The sequence below is a fragment of the Ranitomeya imitator genome, chromosome 5 (genome assembly GCF_032444005.1).
Source record: "Ranitomeya imitator isolate aRanImi1 chromosome 5, aRanImi1.pri, whole genome shotgun sequence".
Classification (NCBI taxonomy): domain Eukaryota; kingdom Metazoa; phylum Chordata; class Amphibia; order Anura; family Dendrobatidae; genus Ranitomeya; species Ranitomeya imitator.
The window spans coordinates 563,396,675-563,413,912 of NC_091286.1; the positions used below are offsets into that span (position 1 = coordinate 563,396,675).

General features: G+C 43.1%; 1 protein-coding gene across 2 annotated transcripts in view; it reads right to left on the reverse strand.

Annotated features, from left to right (window-relative positions):
• PROC (protein C, inactivator of coagulation factors Va and VIIIa) overlaps positions 1-17,238 on the reverse strand; it is a 99,993-nt gene that overhangs the window by 18,215 nt on the left and 64,540 nt on the right. For both annotated transcript variants that reach the window (XM_069768094.1, XM_069768093.1), the window contains exon 6: positions 13,795-13,935. In XM_069768094.1, coding sequence (XP_069624195.1) covers positions 13,795-13,935 — 141 coding nt within the window. The remainder of the gene's footprint in view (positions 1-13,794; positions 13,936-17,238) is intronic.

The window sequence follows — 17,238 nt, forward strand, 5'->3', positions numbered from 1 at the left end:
TGTAGCTACATAGTGGGCCCCAAGAATGATTTTCTCTGGTGGGTCCAAGGTGCTCCAGTCCGACGCTAAACAGCACCATTGGCTGTTCAAACAGCTGACATGTCCCCCGGAAAGATGTGTGCTCACCGCCGGAGCCCACATCAAAGGGAGGGATACAGTCATCGGCGTACTATTACGCCCGATGTCGGTAAGGGGTTAAAGTGGTGCCCCAAATGCTCACATATTGCTGACACAAAAACATTTTAGTTGTACATAATGCACACCCCTTAGTCTTCCAGTATTATGGCCACGACATACTGACTTAAAAATAAAATATAATACTCACCTCTCCCCATTCCCCTGCTGCTCCAGCCTCTGCAGCGTGTCTCCTAAGCAGCTCCACTGCCTGGCAAAGCGTGGCATGATGACATCTCTCCTTCTGCATCAAACACAGAGGTGGAATGATGGAAGAGGAAGCATCACCTGACGATGCCGATACAGTTGAATGTGCAATGCCAGGCGTGAGGGGAGGGTGCTTGGAGCTGGCGCAGGCACTTGGCCCCCCTGACTCACAGGCCCCATAGTAGCCGCGTGGTCTGCAGCTATTAGCCAGTGGCTAGGGGCCAGTAGGGTGGTGGGTGCCCAAGGTAAATGACTAGTGTTCACACAGGTAATATACAGATGATCAGGTTTTTAAATACATCAGATAGGGATTGCATACATTAGTTAGGACTGCTCTGATAAGGGTATACCGTGAAGATTGGTAGAGCAGCTTAGTATACATTTTTTGCAAAAAACGTATCAACCAAATACCCTGTTATTTACATCTTTTACTAGCACTTGCGGATTACTGCAAACATTTTTTCAAACTGAGTGTTTTTGGTTTTACCATTCTCTTTTGTGTCTTCAGGTTTCTTGGTGGTGTGTGAACATGTTCTTACAAACTTGTTCACTGTGCAAGTAGCCCATGTGTTCCTGTTTCCATGATTGTTCTCTTGTGTCTACAAGACTGGGGAGTTCCACCACTCCTCTTGGGCTAGCTGCACATAAGCTGTTCTGCCCTGTATGCACACATGGATTTTTCCTCTCTGAACCCTGTTCACACAGGTAATATACAGATGATCAGGTTTTTAAATACATCAGATAGGGATTGCATACATTAGTTAGGACTGCTCTGATAAGGGTATACCGTGAAGATTGGTAGAGCAGCTTAGTATACATTTTTTGCAAAAAACGTATCAACCAAATACCCTGTTATTTACATCTTTTACTAGCACTTGCGGATTACTGCAAACATTTTTTCAAACTGAGTGTTTTTGGTTTTACCATTCTCTTTTGTGTCTTCAGGTTTCTTGGTGGTGTGTGAACATGTTCTTACAGACTTGTTCACTGTGCAAGTAGCCCATGTGTTCCTGTTTCCATGATTGTTCTCTTGTGTCTACAAGACTGGGGAGTTCCACCACTCCTCTTGGGCTAGCTGCACATAAGCTGTTCTGCCCTGTATGCACACATGGATTTTTCCTCTCTGAACCCTGTTCACACAGGTAATATACAGATGATCAGGTTTTTAAATACATCAGATAGGGATTGCATACATTAGTTAGGACTGCTCTGATAAGGGTATACCGTGAAGATTGGTAGAGCAGCTTAGTATACATTTTTTGCAAAAAACGTATCAACCAAATACCCTGTTATTTACATCTTTTACTAGCACTTGCGGATTACTGCAAACATTTTTTCAAACTGAGTGTTTTTGGTTTTACCATTCTCTTTTGTGTCTTCAGGTTTCTTGGTGGTGTGTGAACATGTTCTTACAGACTTGTTCACTGTGCAAGTAGCCCATGTGTTCCTGTTTCCATGATTGTTCTCTTGTGTCTACAAGACTGGGGAGTTCCACCACTCCTCTTGGGCTAGCTGCACATAAGCTGTTCTGCCCTGTATGCACACATGGATTTTTCCTCTCTGAACCCTGTTCACACAGGTAATATACAGATGATCAGGTTTTTAAATACATCAGATAGGGATTGCATACATTAGTTAGGACTGCTCTGATAAGGGTATACCGTGAAGATTGGTAGAGCAGCTTAGTATACATTTTTTGCAAAAAACGTATCAACCAAATACCCTGTTATTTACATCTTTTACTAGCACTTGCGGATTACTGCAAACATTTTTTCAAACTGAGTGTTTTTGGTTTTACCATTCTCTTTTGTGTCTTCAGGTTTCTTGGTGGTGTGTGAACATGTTCTTACAGACTTGTTCACTGTGCAAGTAGCCCATGTGTTCCTGTTTCCATGATTGTTCTCTTGTGTCTACAAGACTGGGGAGTTCCACCACTCCTCTTGGGCTAGCTGCACATAAGCTGTTCTGCCCTGTATGCACACATGGATTTTTCCTCTCTGAACCCTGTTCACACAGGTAATATACAGATGATCAGGTTTTTAAATACATCAGATAGGGATTGCATACATTAGTTAGGACTGCTCTGATAAAGGTATACCGTGAAGATTGGTAGAGCAGCTTAGTATACATTTTTTGCAAAAAACGTATCAACCAAATACCCTGTTATTTACATCTTTTACTAGCACTTGCGGATTACTGCAAACATTTTTTCAAACTGAGTGTTTTTGGTTTTACCATTCTCTTTTGTGTCTTCAGGTTTCTTGGTGGTGTGTGAACATGTTCTTACAGACTTGTTCACTGTGCAAGTAGCCCATGTGTTCCTGTTTCCATGATTGTTCTCTTGTGTCTACAAGACTGGGGAGTTCCACCACTCCTCTTGGGCTAGCTGCACATAAGCTATTCTGCCCTGTATGCACACATGGATTTTTCCTCTCTGAACCCTGTTCACACAGGTAATATACAGATGATCAGGTTTTTAAATACATCAGATAGGGATTGCATACATTAGTTAGGACTGCTCTGATAAGGGTATACCGTGAAGATTGGTAGAGCAGCTTAGTATACATTTTTTGCAAAAAACGTATCAACCAAATACCCTGTTATTTACATCTTTTACTAGCACTTGCGGATTACTGCAAACATTTTTTCAAACTGAGTGTTTTTGGTTTTACCATTCTCTTTTGTGTCTACCTTATATTATACCCTGATATTAGCGTGTTTTACCTCACAGTTGGTGGTCTTCTATTTATTTCTATGTAGCTACATAGTGGGCCCCAAGAATGATTTTCTCTGGTGGGTCCAAGGTGCTCCAGTCCGACGCTAAACAGCACCATTGGCTGTTCAAAACAGCTGACATGTCCCCCGGAAAGATGTGTGCTCACCGCCGGAGCCCACATCAAAGGGAGGGATACAGTCATCGGCGTACTATTACGCCCGATGTCGGTAAGGGGTTAAAGTGGTGCCCCAAATGCTCACATATTGCTGACACAAAAACATTTTAGTTGTACATAATGCACACCCCTTAGTCTTCCAGTATTATGGCCACGACATACTGACTTAAAAATAAAATACAATACTCACCTCTCCCCATTCCCCTGCTGCTCCAGCCTCTGCAGCGTGTCTCCTAAGCAGCTCCACTGCCTGGCAAAGCGTGGCATGATGACATCTCTCCTTCTGCATCAAACACAGAGGTGGAATGATGGAAGAGGAAGCATCACCTGACGATGCCGATACAGTTGAATGTGCAATGCCAGGCGTGAGGGGAGGGTGCTTGGAGCTGGCGCAGGCACTTGGCCCCCCTGACTCACAGGCCCCATAGTAGCCGCGTGGTCTGCAGCTATTAGCCAGTGGCTAGGGGCCAGTAGGGTGGTGGGTGCCCAAGGTAAATGACTAGTGTGCCCTGCCCTAACACCGGCCCTGCTTCTCATCTCAATTTTGGGACTACTATTCTTCTCCATTTATATATTTAGCCTGGGACAACTTACAAAGTCCCATGGCTTCCAGTACCACCTATACACTGATGGCACTTAAATCTACCTCTCTGGCACAGACATCACTTTCCTGCTGTCCAGAATGCCAGAGCGTCTATCAGTCATATCCTCCTTCTTCTCATCATGGTTTCTAAAGCTCCATATAGGCAGGACCGAACTCATCGACTTTACTCTATCCCAATCAACTCCACCACCCGAACTATCAATAACAATAAATGACATCATGCTTGCCAATGTACCAGAGGTCCATTACCTTGGAGTAGCCGTTGACACTGCTCTTTCATTCAGACTGCACATTCAAGCTCTTAACACCTCCTACCGCCTCCAACTCAAAAATAAATCCAGACTCGGTCCTACCCTCAATCTTGAATCTACTAAAATGTTAGTGCATGCCCTCATTATCTCACGCCTTACCTACTGCAATATGATCCTCTGTGGCCTCCCAGCTAACACCTTTCCAGTCCGTCCTTAACTCTGCTGCCTGACTAATCCACTTCTCTTCTTGCTACTCCTCCGCTTCTCCCCTCTACAAATCCCTTCATTGGCTTCAGTTGAGGATCCAGTTGAAACTATTCACATTAACTCACAATACCATCCATAATCTGTTCCCTCCATCTATCTCCGAACTAATCTGATATCCTCCCACATGTACTCATGTTCTCTCAGGTCCTCTCAAGACCTTCTCCTTTCCTCCACACTCAAATGTTCCTCCTGCAATTGCCTCTAAAGGTACCGTCACACTAGACGATATCGCTAGCGATCCGTGACGTTGCAGCGTCCTCGCTAGCGATATCGTCCAGTGTGACAGGCAGCAGCGATCAGGCCCCTGCTGTGCTGTCGCTGGTCGGGGAAGAAAGTCCAGAACTTTGTTTCGTCACTGGACTCCCCGCAGACATTGCTGAATCGGCGTGTGTGACACCGATTCAGCGATGTCTTCCCTGGTAACCAGGGTAAACATCGGGTAACTAAGCGCAGGGCCGCGCTTAGTAACCCGATGTTTACCCTGGTTACCATCGTTAAAGTAAAAAAAAACAACCGCTACATACTTACCTACCGCTGTCTGTCCCCGGCGCTCTGCTTCTCTGCACTCCTCCTGCACTGGCTGTGAGCACAGCGGCCGGAAAGCAGAGCGGTGACGTCACCGCTCTGCTTTCCGGCTGCCCGGCGCTCACAGCCAGAGCAGAGAAGCAGAGCGCCGAGGACAGACAGCGGTAGGTAAGTATGTAGCGTTTGGTTTTTTACTTTTAGGATGGTAACCAGGGTAAACATCGGGTTACTAAGCGCGGCCCTGCGCTTAGTAACCCGATGTTTACCCTGGTTACCAGGGGACTTCGGGATCGTTGGTCGCTGGAGAGCTGTCTGTGTGACAGCTCTCCAGCGACCAAACAGCGACGCTGCAGCGATCCGGATCGTTGTCGGTATCGCTGCAGCGTCGCTTAGTGTGACGGTACCTTAAGACTTCTCCCGAGTATCCCTCATTCTCTGAAATTTTGTGTCACAACAAGTCTGATAATCCACCACACTTGGAACTTTCAGACGGAAATTGAAAACACATCTCTTCAAGAAAGTTTAAAACATGCAATGACCCCACTGTCACCTCACCACCACTGGAATAAGAATAATAAGCAAACACTAATACTTGTCACGGAGGGAATTTCATGAGTAAAAAAGGACTTGGTCAACCATCAAACATAATATTGTCATCGTTATTGTAGGACATTATTGCAAGAGAGCTTGGCTGAGTAGATTACACAAGAAGGAAAACACACAGCAAGTCAGCAGGATCTAGGAGCAACATGGCAGATGTGACAACCTACATGGTGAGCTGCAGCATGTGCTACATGTTCACAGATCGACCAGAAGAAGAATCCAATTTCACCTGTCAGAAGTGTAGACTAGTGGCCCTTTTAGAAGAAAAGGTGCGGGGTCTGGAAGAAAGAATAGCAACTTTGAAACTCATCAAAGAGAATGAAGACTTTCTAGACAGAACAGAAGCATCTCTACTGGTCACAGAAGGTGCAAAAAGTGTCAGAGAACCTCCAAAAGCAGATGAGTGGAAGCATGTGACCAAAAGAAGCAAGAAGACCATGGAGAAATCACCAACCACACAACTGAAGAACCGATATCAAATCTTTGTAGAGGATGAAGATGGCACACCTAAGGATGAAGCAATACCAGCAAGCAAAAAAGAAAAGGGCACACAGCAACAAGTGACAGCAAAAAGTACAGCCAAGAAGCAACGAAGAGTGGTGGTGGTGGGAGACTCACTACTGAGAGGCACAGAAGCAGCCATCTGCAGACCGGACATAACTGCAAGAGAAGTATGCTGCCTTCCAGGTGCGATGATCAAGGATGTGACCGATAGGATACCAAAGCTCTTCAGCTCCAAGGACGTCCACCCATTTCTTCTGATACATGTTGGCACCAATGACACGGCAAGGAAGGACCTACCGACAATCTGCAAGGACTTTGAAGAGTTGGGGAAGAAAGTAAAGGAACTGGATGCACAGGTAGTTTTTTCTTCTATCCTTCCAGTAGACGGGCATGGCACCAGGAGATGGAACAGGATCCTTGATGCAAACAACTGGCTAAGACGATGGTGCAGACAACAAGGATTCGGATTCCTGGACCACGGTGTGAATTACTTGTACGATGGACTCCTCGCCAGAGACGGACTACACCTCAACAAACCTGGGAAACACACATTCGCCAGAAGACTCGCTACACTCATCAGGAGGGCGTTAAACTAGAAGAAGAGGGGACGGGAAGAAAAACATTAGACTCGAACAAAGACGACCCAGGAAAACATACTCAGAAGGGAGGTAAGAACATTTCTAAAACAATCCACAGTGAGGAGATTGGAACAAAACAAAATCCTCTGAACTGCATGCTCGCAAACGCCAGAAGCCTGACAAACAAGATGGAAGAACTAGAAGCAGAAATATCTACAGGTAACTTTGACATAGTGGGAATAACCGAGACATGGTTAGATGAAAGCTATGACTGGGCAGTTAACTTACAGGGTTACAGTCTGTTTAGAAAGGATCGTAAAAATCGGAGAGGAGGAGGGGTTTGTCTCTATGTAAAGTCTTGTCTAAAGTCCACTTTAAGGGAGGATATTAGCGAAGGGAATGAGGATGTCGAGTCCATATGGGTTGAAATTCATGGAGGGAAAAATGGTAACAAAATTCTCATTGGGGTCTGTTACAAACCCCCAAATATAACAGAAACCATGGAAAGTCTACTTCTAAAGCAGATAGATGAAGCTGCAACCCATAATGAGGTCCTGGTTATGGGGGACTTTAACTACCCGGATATTAACTGGGAAACAGAAACCTGTGAAACCCATAAAGGCAACAGGTTTCTGCTAATAACCAAGAAAAATTATCTTTCACAATTGGTGCAGAATCCAACCAGAGGAGCAGCACTTTTAGACCTAATACTATCTAATAGACCTGACAGAATAACAAATCTGCAGGTGGTTGGGCATTTAGGAAATAGCGACCACAATATTGTGCAGTTTCACCTGTCTTTCACTAGGGGGACTTGTCAGGGAGTCACAAAAACATTGAACTTTAGGAAGGCAAAGTTTGAACAGCTTAGAGATGCCCTTAATCTGGTAGACTGGGACAATATCCTCAGAAATGAGAATACAGATAATAAATGGGAAATGTTTAAGAACATCCTAAATAGGCAGTGTAAGCGGTTTATACCTTGTGGGAATAAAAGGACTAGAAATAGGAAAAACCCAATGTGGCTAAACAAAGAAGTAAGACAGGCAATTAACAGTAAAAAGAAAGCATTTGCACTACTAAAGCAGGATGGCACCATTGAAGCTCTAAAAAACTATAGGGAGAAAAATACTTTATCTAAAAAACTAATTAAAGCTGCCAAAAAGGAAACAGAGAAGCACATTGCTAAGGAGAGTAAAACTAATCCCAAACTGTTCTTCAACTATATCAATAGTAAAAGAATAAAAACTGAAAATGTAGGCCCCTTAAAAAATAGTGAGGAAAGAATGGTTGTAGATGACGAGGAAAAAGCTAACATATTAAACACCTTCTTCTCCACGGTATTCACGGTGGAAAATGAAATGCTAGGTGAAATCCCAAGAAACAATGAAAACCCTATATTAAGGGTCGCCAATCTAACCCAAGAAGAGGTGCGAAACCGGCTAAATAAGATTAAAATAGATAAATCTCCGGGTCCGGATGGCATACACCCACGAGTACTAAGAGAACTAAGTAATGTAATAGATAAACCATTATTTCTTATTTTTAGGGACTCTATAGCGACAGGGTCTGTTCCGCAGGACTGGCGCATAGCAAATGTGGTGCCAATATTCAAAAAGGGCTCTAAAAGTGAACCTGGAAATTATAGGCCAGTAAGTCTAACCTCTATTGTTGGTAAAATATTTGAAGGGTTTCTGAGGGATGTTATTCTGGATTATCTCAATGAGAATAACTGTTTAACTCCATATCAGCATGGGTTTATGAGAAATCGCTCCTGTCAAACCAATCTAATCAGTTTTTATGAAGAGGTAAGCTATAGGCTGGACCACGGTGAGTCATTGGACGTGGTATATCTCGATTTTTCCAAAGCGTTTGATACCGTGCCGCACAAGAGGTTGGTACACAAAATGAGAATGCTTGGTCTGGGGGAAAATGTGTGTAAATGGGTTAGTAACTGGCTTAGTGATAGAAAGCAGAGGGTGGTTATAAATGGTATAGTCTCTAACTGGGTCGCTGTGACCAGTGGGGTACCGCAGGGGTCGGTATTGGGACCTGTTCTCTTCAACATATTCATTAATGATCTGGTAGAAGGTTTACACAGTAAAATATCGATATTTGCAGATGATACAAAACTATGTAAAGCAGTTAATACAAGAGAAGATAGTATTCTGCTACAGATGGATCTGGATAAGTTGGAAACTTGGGCTGAAAGGTGGCAGATGAGGTTTAACAATGATAAATGTAAGGTTATACACATGGGAAGAGGGAATCAATATCACCATTACACACTGAACGGGAAACCACTGGGTAAATCTGACAGGGAGAAGGACTTGGGGATCCTAGTTAATGATAAACTTACCTGGAGCAGCCAGTGCCAGGCAGCAGCTGCCAAGGCAAACAGGATCATGGGGTGCATTAAAAGAGGTCTGGATACACATGATGAGAGCATTATACTGCCTCTGTACAAATCCCTAGTTAGACCGCACATGGAGTACTGTGTCCAGTTTTGGGCACCGGTGCTCAGGAAGGATATAATGGAACTAGAGAGAGTACAAAGGAGGGCAACAAAATTAATAAAGGGGATGGGAGAACTACAATACCCAGATAGATTAGCGAAATTAGGATTATTTAGTCTAGAAAAAAGACGACTGAGGGGCGATCTAATAACCATGTATAAGTATATAAGGGGACAATACAAATATCTCGCTGAGGATCTGTTTATACCAAGGAAGGTGACGGGCACAAGGGGGCATTCTTTGCGTCTGGAGGAGAGAAGGTTTTTCCACCAACATAGAAGAGGATTCTTTACTGTTAGGGCAGTGAGAATCTGGAATTGCTTGCCTGAGGAGGTGGTGATGGCGAACTCAGTCGAGGGGTTCAAGAGAGGCCTGGATGTCTTCCTGGAGCAGAACAATATTGTATCTTACAATTATTAGGTTCTGTAGAAGGACGTAGATCTGGGTATTTATTATAATGGAATATAGGCTGAACTGGATGGACAAATGTCTTTTTTCGGCCTTACTAACTATGTTACTATGTTACTATGTTACTATGTATTTGTAGTCAATGGCGTCAAGGATTGACTACATAAAAACAGAGAACTTACAGAGAACCTGTCATTTTGAAAATAGGGTCTGATCGGCAGGCAGGATGTTCTAGAGCAAGAGGATCTGAGTAAAGGGAATTTGTCACCAGGTTTAAACTATACTATCTGAGAGCAGCATGATTTCTGCTGCAGATCTCCCAGTTCTCTGAATGCTGAGCTTTGTATAGCCACGCACACACCACTGATTGGCAGCTTTCTGTGTACACTGTGCATAGGCAGAAAGCTGCCAATCAGTGCTGGGGAGGGGTTGGACTACCTGGTGATTGGTTTACAAGTTCTCTAGTGATAAAATCATTGTTTTATCAGCACGAAATTATCAAAGCTACAACAAGTAGCCCAGTAAGTAACACATGACTGTAATTTGGGTATCTGTCTCTGTATTATGATGCTCTCATGAATAGAGGGCAAAAAGCTGGTAACAGATTTAATTTAAGAAGCCAGTCAGGAGGCATATTACTTGTCAGGGGGTCATTCAGGATGAATTATTAATTATTCAAGGGTACATAGGGGATTTTTATTCACTAAGGGGGCACTTATAGCATTATTTGGAGCATTATTATTATTTATTTAGGTGGCGTTAAGGGGGCACATGGGACATTATTATTTGCAGGTCACTGTATTGTAGTAATAATTGTCTTTAGTGCTTTTTTAGGTCAGTAAAAGAATTGTCAGCTGCCGAAGACCCCACTATACACATGAATGTCCTTCCCATCACTTTCCAGAACTTGACTGATAATGAGCGTTGTTTAACTAGAGCCTAAAGGTACCGTCACATTAAGCGACGCTGCAGCGATACAGACAACGAGCCGATCGCTACAGCGTCGCTGTTTAGGTCGCTGTAGAGACGTCAAACACGGCAAAAGCAGAACGATGCAGGAGCGATCCAGTGACGTACTTATCGTTCTCGCTGGTTGTTAGCTCCATGAAAAAACATTGCAGGCATCGTTGCTTTTGCTGTCAAACATGACGAATCACGCCGACCTAATGACCAAATAAAGTTCCGGACTTCTAGCTACGACCAGCGATGTCACAGCAGGATCTTGATCGGTGCTGCGTGTCAAACACAACGAGATCGCTATCCAGGACGCTGCAACGTCACGGATCGCTGTCGTTCTCGTTGGAAAGTTGCTCAGTGTGAAGGTACCTTAAAACTAAAAGAAATATTTCCTAAAATCACAATTTTATTATTTTCATTAAAATCCACTTGACTTAACCACACACAAAACCCATTGATACACAGATATATATCTTCATGGAAGACAAGTGTAAACTAGTGAATCCAGGTACTATAGGGATATAAGGGCAGAGATATTCCTACTATGTCCCTGAAAACCCTGCCTGACCGCAGAGGTGGACCCTCAAAATTAACAACGCAAGAATGGTGCTCCTGCTCATCAACTTGGATCTGTACATCAATGGTGTTTGTTTGTGGTCAAGTGGATTGTAATGAAAACAATATAAATTGTGATTTTAGGGAATTTTTCTGTTTGTCCTCTTTTGGTTGATATTCTTACAAATATAGTACATATACAGTATAGTTGTTAGCCTTTGGCCAAGGCCTAGAATCATTTGTTGTATGAGGATCTCAAATCCCGATGGTGGCTCTGTTCAAAGATGGGTTATATCGTGTGCTCATGCTATACTAGTTTTGCAAATTTTTAATTTTTGTATCAATTCTTCACAGTTTTCTAGATCTCTACTTACAGTTATTGAATAGGAACATCCCAGAGGCTGAAAACCTGCTATGGACATATGATGATCTTACAGACTCACAACTCTGTAAGACGTCATACACGTGTGATCACTACATGGCCAGGAAAGATTTTTAGCCTCTAGATTTAAACAAGAGGAATCCCATTCATTGACTACAAATACATATTACATATACATACATACATTTTATTACATATTCAGTAAAAAAAAAAAGACAAAAATGTGATTATAAAATTGCTATACTTACAGTCATGGTGGGAATTGTTGGTCCCCTTGAAATTGTTACAGAAGATGAAGTATTTCTCTCAGACAATTATTGCAATTACAGATATTTTCTTATATGCATGTTTATTTCCTTTGTGTGTATATGAACAACACAAAAAAACAGAAAAAAGGCAAATTGGACATAATTTCACTTGAAAGCCCAAAAATGGTCAGGACAAAATTGTTGGCACCCTTCCAAAAATGTGGGTAAAAAAAATTGTTTTAAGCATGTGATGCTTGTTAAAACTCACCTGTGGCAAGTAACAGGTGAGGACAATATGAAAATAACACCTGAAACAAGAAAAAAAGGAGAGAAGTCAGCTCAGTCTTTGCGTTGTGTGTCTGTGTGTGCCACATTAAGCATGGAGAACATAAAGAGGAGAAGAGAACTGTCTTAGGATGATGGAACAAAAATTGTTGAACAATATCAACAATTTCATTGTTACAAGTCGATCTCCAGAGATCATTTTCCACAGTGCGCAACATAATCAAGTAGGTTACAACACATGGCACTGTAGATAATCTCCCTGGATGTGGACGGCAGATAAAAATTCATGAAAGGTTGAAATGCAGGATAGTCAGGATGGTGAATAAGTAGCTCTGATCAAGTTCCAAAAAAATTGAAGCTGTCCTGCAGGCTCAGGGTGCATCAGTGTCAATGCAAACTATCTCTTGGCAGTTGAATTAAATGAAATGTTATAGCAGGAGACCCAGGAGGGCCCCACTGCTGACACAGAGACATAAAAAAGCTAGACTAGAGTTTGCCAAAATGTATGTAAGCCAAAATCCTTCTGGGAAAGCGTCTTGTGATCAGATGAGGCCAGGATAGAGTTTTGTGGTAAAGCACACCATTCTATTGATAAGCGAAAACAGAATAAGGCCTACAAAGAAAAGAACACAGTACCTACAGTCAAATATGGTGGAGGTGCAAAAATGTTTTGTGGTTGTTTTGCTGCTTGAGGCACTGGGTGCCTTGACTGTGTGCAAAGCATCATGAAATCTGAAGATTACCAAATGATTATGAGTTGCAATGTAGTGCCCAGTGTCAAAAAGCTGGGTTTGTGTCCTAGGTCAGGGGTCTTCCAGCAGGACAATGATCCCAAACATACCTGAAGAAGCGCCCAGAAATGGATGGAAACAAAGCACTGGAGAGTTCTGAAGTGACCAGCAATGAGTACAGATCTAAATCCCACTGAACACCTGTGAAGAGATCTTAAAATTGATGTTGGGAGAAGGCACCCTTCAAATATGAAAGGCATGGAGCAGTTTGCAAAAGAAGAGTGGTCCAAAATTCCAGTTCAGAGGTGTAAAAAGCATGTTGATGGTTATAGGAAGTGATTGCAGTTATTTATTCCCAAGGGTGTACAACCAAATATTAAGCTGAGGGTGCCAACAATGTTGTCAGGGTGATTTGGGGTTTTGTGTGAAATTATGTCCAGTTTGTTTTTTTTCTGTTTTGTCCAGTTTGTTTTTTTCCAGTTTTTGTGTGTTCCAATACACCTAAAGGAAATAAACATGGGTATAACAAAACATGTGTAATTGCAATATTTTTCTGGAACAAATACATTTTCTGAAACAATTTCAAGGATGCGAACACTTTTGGCCATTACTGTACATCCCATTAAGTTGGCCATGACACATTTTATTTCTTTTTTTTTAAAGTAATAAAGGGAAACCCCTTTGACAGCATGTGTTACTGCAATTAGACAGGAATTTAATGCAATCAAAATAGTTAAAACCTGCTAAGTTTATACCAAGAGGAAGCACTTGCTTATATTTTAATACATATATATCACATAGGAGACATGGAGACTGGGGCATATACATCACATGGTAGGCACTGGGGCACAGGTACGGACTGGGGATGAAATTCAGTCCTGGCATTTGTAGCTATACTATGTGGCTGGGCAATATACTACGTGGACATGCATATTCTAGAATACCCGATGAGTTAGAATCGGGCCACCATCTAGTAGCATATAATTCAGTTGATCCCAATCTGGTGTGTTAGTCATAAAAATTGATAGTTTACCTGTTGTATATTCATCAGGAAAATGAAAACAGTCTGTGGAAGAGATGAGGACCAAAAATCTGTGGACAAACTTACCTGCTGGTTGACAAGTGCGAAAATCGTTACATAGCTTGTACCCTGAAGCACAGCTACAGCTGCGAGATGTACTGTTCTCAGCTTCTATACAGAAGTGGTTGCAGCCTCCATTATTAATGGAGCAGTTGAAATAGGCCACCTCTATAAGGAAGAACAATGAGTTAGTATTAGAAAGGTTGAACAGAGAGATCTTGCAATCAATATTTCAGATGACCAATATAGAAATATCCACTTTATGAACAGAAGTTTTGCGACACACTTTGTAATAATTGATTTCCGTTTTTTCACTCCATTACATCGCCACATGACAGGTGTATAAACTCCAGCCCTGCACCATGCTGTCTGTCTTTGCTAACTTTTGAAATGTGCCAAAGAGATTACTGATGCCAGTGCGGTCCTGTAATAGGAGGCCACCGATGTAACTAGTCAGTCCATGGCATTTCTTTCCTCCTATATATTCCAGGATCAGCAGTGAGTGGCATTATAGAAAAAGCGGAGGTGTTTGGGAATCACAGAGTCATTAAATCAAGGGTGGGCCATTTGGAAATTTCTACCATCATCCGAGGGCCACATAAAAATGATCACCTTGAAAATTACCCCGGTATATTTAGTCAAACAATTTATTATGGTAACTAACCCTTAATGTAACGGCTGGAGCTGCTTCTCTTAGGTGCAGATGTGATGTTAGGTTATATTGATCATGTTGCTTCTCACATCTGTTTTTCCAGGGGTGGCACGAAGATCACAGGGGGGCACAAAAACCAAAGGAGGGCACATAGCTGGGGGGCACAGAGATCACAGAGGGGAACATAGCTGAAGGGAACAGAGATCACAGGGGGCACAGATCACATGGGAGCATAAATATCGCAGGGGGTACATAGCAGGGGGGGCAAAGGGATCACAGGGGGCACAAAGATCACAGGGGGGCACAAAGTTGGGAGCCACAGAGATCAAAGGGATGCACATAGCTTGGGGGGCACAGAGATCACAGGGTGGCATATAGATGGAGGGCACTGAAATCACAGGGGAAACAGAAATCACGGGGGGTATATAGCTGGGGAGCACAGAGATCACAGGGGGCATATAGCTGGAGGGACAGAGATTACAGCGGGAACAGGGGGCACATAGCTTGGGGCACAGAGATCACCGGGGGCATATATATATATATATGTGGGGGCAGAGAGATCACAGGGGAACAGAGATCACTGGGGGTCACAGAAATCACAGGGGACACATAGCTGGGGGCACAGAAATCACATGAAGGGCCCAGAGATGACATGGGGACACATAGCTGGGAGGCACAGAGATCACAGGGGGATTATAGTTGGGGGAGCAAAGAGATATTGGGGCACATACGGGGGCACAGAGATCACAGGGGGCACATAGCTGAGGGGCACAGATCACCTGCAGACAGACACAGAGCTGCCAGCACAGAGATCACTCTGGACTCTCTGGCAGCAGCTCCTCTTCTGGAATGGGAGGACGGGAGAGCAGAGCGCACTAACCCCACCCACCCCAGAGCTAACTCCGCCCACCCCGATGACATCATTCATGTGCAGGGCAGGCAGCGTTCTGTGATGAACGCTGCATACCGTGGACTTGGGGTTAAAAGGTATGTGCACATGTTGCAGATTTGCCTGCAGAATTTTCTGCACAGAATCTGCATCTCTTGCCAGAAGACGCTCGTAAAAATCTGTGCAGATTTGATGCGTTTTTGATGCGTATTTTAATGCAGATTTGTATGCGTTTTTGTAAGCTAAATAAGGATCTATTATTGAACAAAAAAAAAAGAATTGTGATGTAATTTCTTGTCCAACCTCTTCATTTACATACTCCATTGAAGAATAATGTTTACACACAGAAAGATAGATAGATCTATAGATAGGTAGATAGTTGATAGATAGATAATAAACAGATAGATAATATATCTATAAATATATCTATCTATTATCTATACTGTAGATTTATCTATCTATTATCTATCTATCTATCTATCTATCTATAGATATACACTACCGTTCAAAAGTTTAGGGTCACTTAGAAATGTCCTTATTTTTGAAAGGAAAGCACAGTTTTTTCCAATGAAGCTAACATTAAATGACTCAGAAATACACTCTATACATTGTTAATGTGGTAAATAGCTATTATAGCTGCAAACGTCTGGTTTGTAATGCAATCTCTTCAAAGGTGTATAAAGGCCCATTTCCAACAACCATCACTCCAGTGTTCTTATGGTACTTTGTGTTTGCTAAGGCTATGTTCACACGTTGCGTCCTGTCCCTGCGGGTTCTCCCGCAGCGGATTTGATAAATCTGCAGGGCAAACCCGCTGCGGTTATCCCTGCAGATTTATCGCGGTTTGTCCTGCAGGTTCCGCTGCGGGATTTTACCCCTACTATTGATGCTGCATATGCAGCAATATGCAGCATCAATAGTAATGTTAAAAATAATAAAATAATGGTATACTCACCCTCTGACGTCCCGATCTCCTCGGCGCTGCAGGCAGCGGTTCGGTTCCAAAGATGCTGTGTGAGAAGGACCTTCGTGACGTCACGGTCATGTGACCGCGACGTCACTGCAGGTCCTAGTTGCATAGCAAACCTGAGACCGGACAGCCGCATGCAGCGCTGAGAGGTGAGTATATCATTATTTTTTATTTTAATTCTTTTTTTTTTACACAAATATGGTTCCCGGGGCCTGGAGGAGAGTCTCCTCTCCTCCACCCTGGGTACCACCCGCACATTATCCGCTTTACTTCCCGCATGGTGGGCACAGCCCCATGCGGGAAGTAAGCGGATCAATGCATTTCTATGGGTGCAGAATCGCTGCGATTCTGCACAAAGAAGTGACATGCTGCGGGTTGTAAACCGCTGCGTTCCCGCGCGTTTTTTCCCGCAGCATGTGCACAGTGGTTTGCGGTTTCCATAGGGTTTACATGTTACTGTAAACGCTATGGAAACTGCTGCGGACCTGCAGCTGCAAAATCGCCGCGGTTCCGCGGTAAAAACCGCAATGTGTGAACATAGCCTAACTGTGTAAAAAGGCCAATGGATGGTTAGAATACCCTTGAAAACCCTTGTGCAAGAATGTTAGCACAGCTGAACACAGTTTGACTGATTAGAGAACCTATAAACCTGACCTTCCTTTGAGCTAGTTAGGAATCTGGAGCATTACATTTGTTGGTTCCATTAAACTCTCAAAATGGCCAGAAAAAAAGAAATTTCATGTGAAACTTGACAGAGTTGGCACAATGCCAAGCGGCAGATGGAGTGGTGTAAAGCAGCATTTACTGAATTCCAGAGCAATGTAATCGTGTTCTATGCAGTGATGAATCAGGATTCTCTATTTGGTGTCTGGGATTGGTCATCTCTGGAGAACATTACCTGCCTGACTGCATTGTGCCGACTGTAAAGTTTGGTGGATGAGGAATAATGCTATGAGGTTG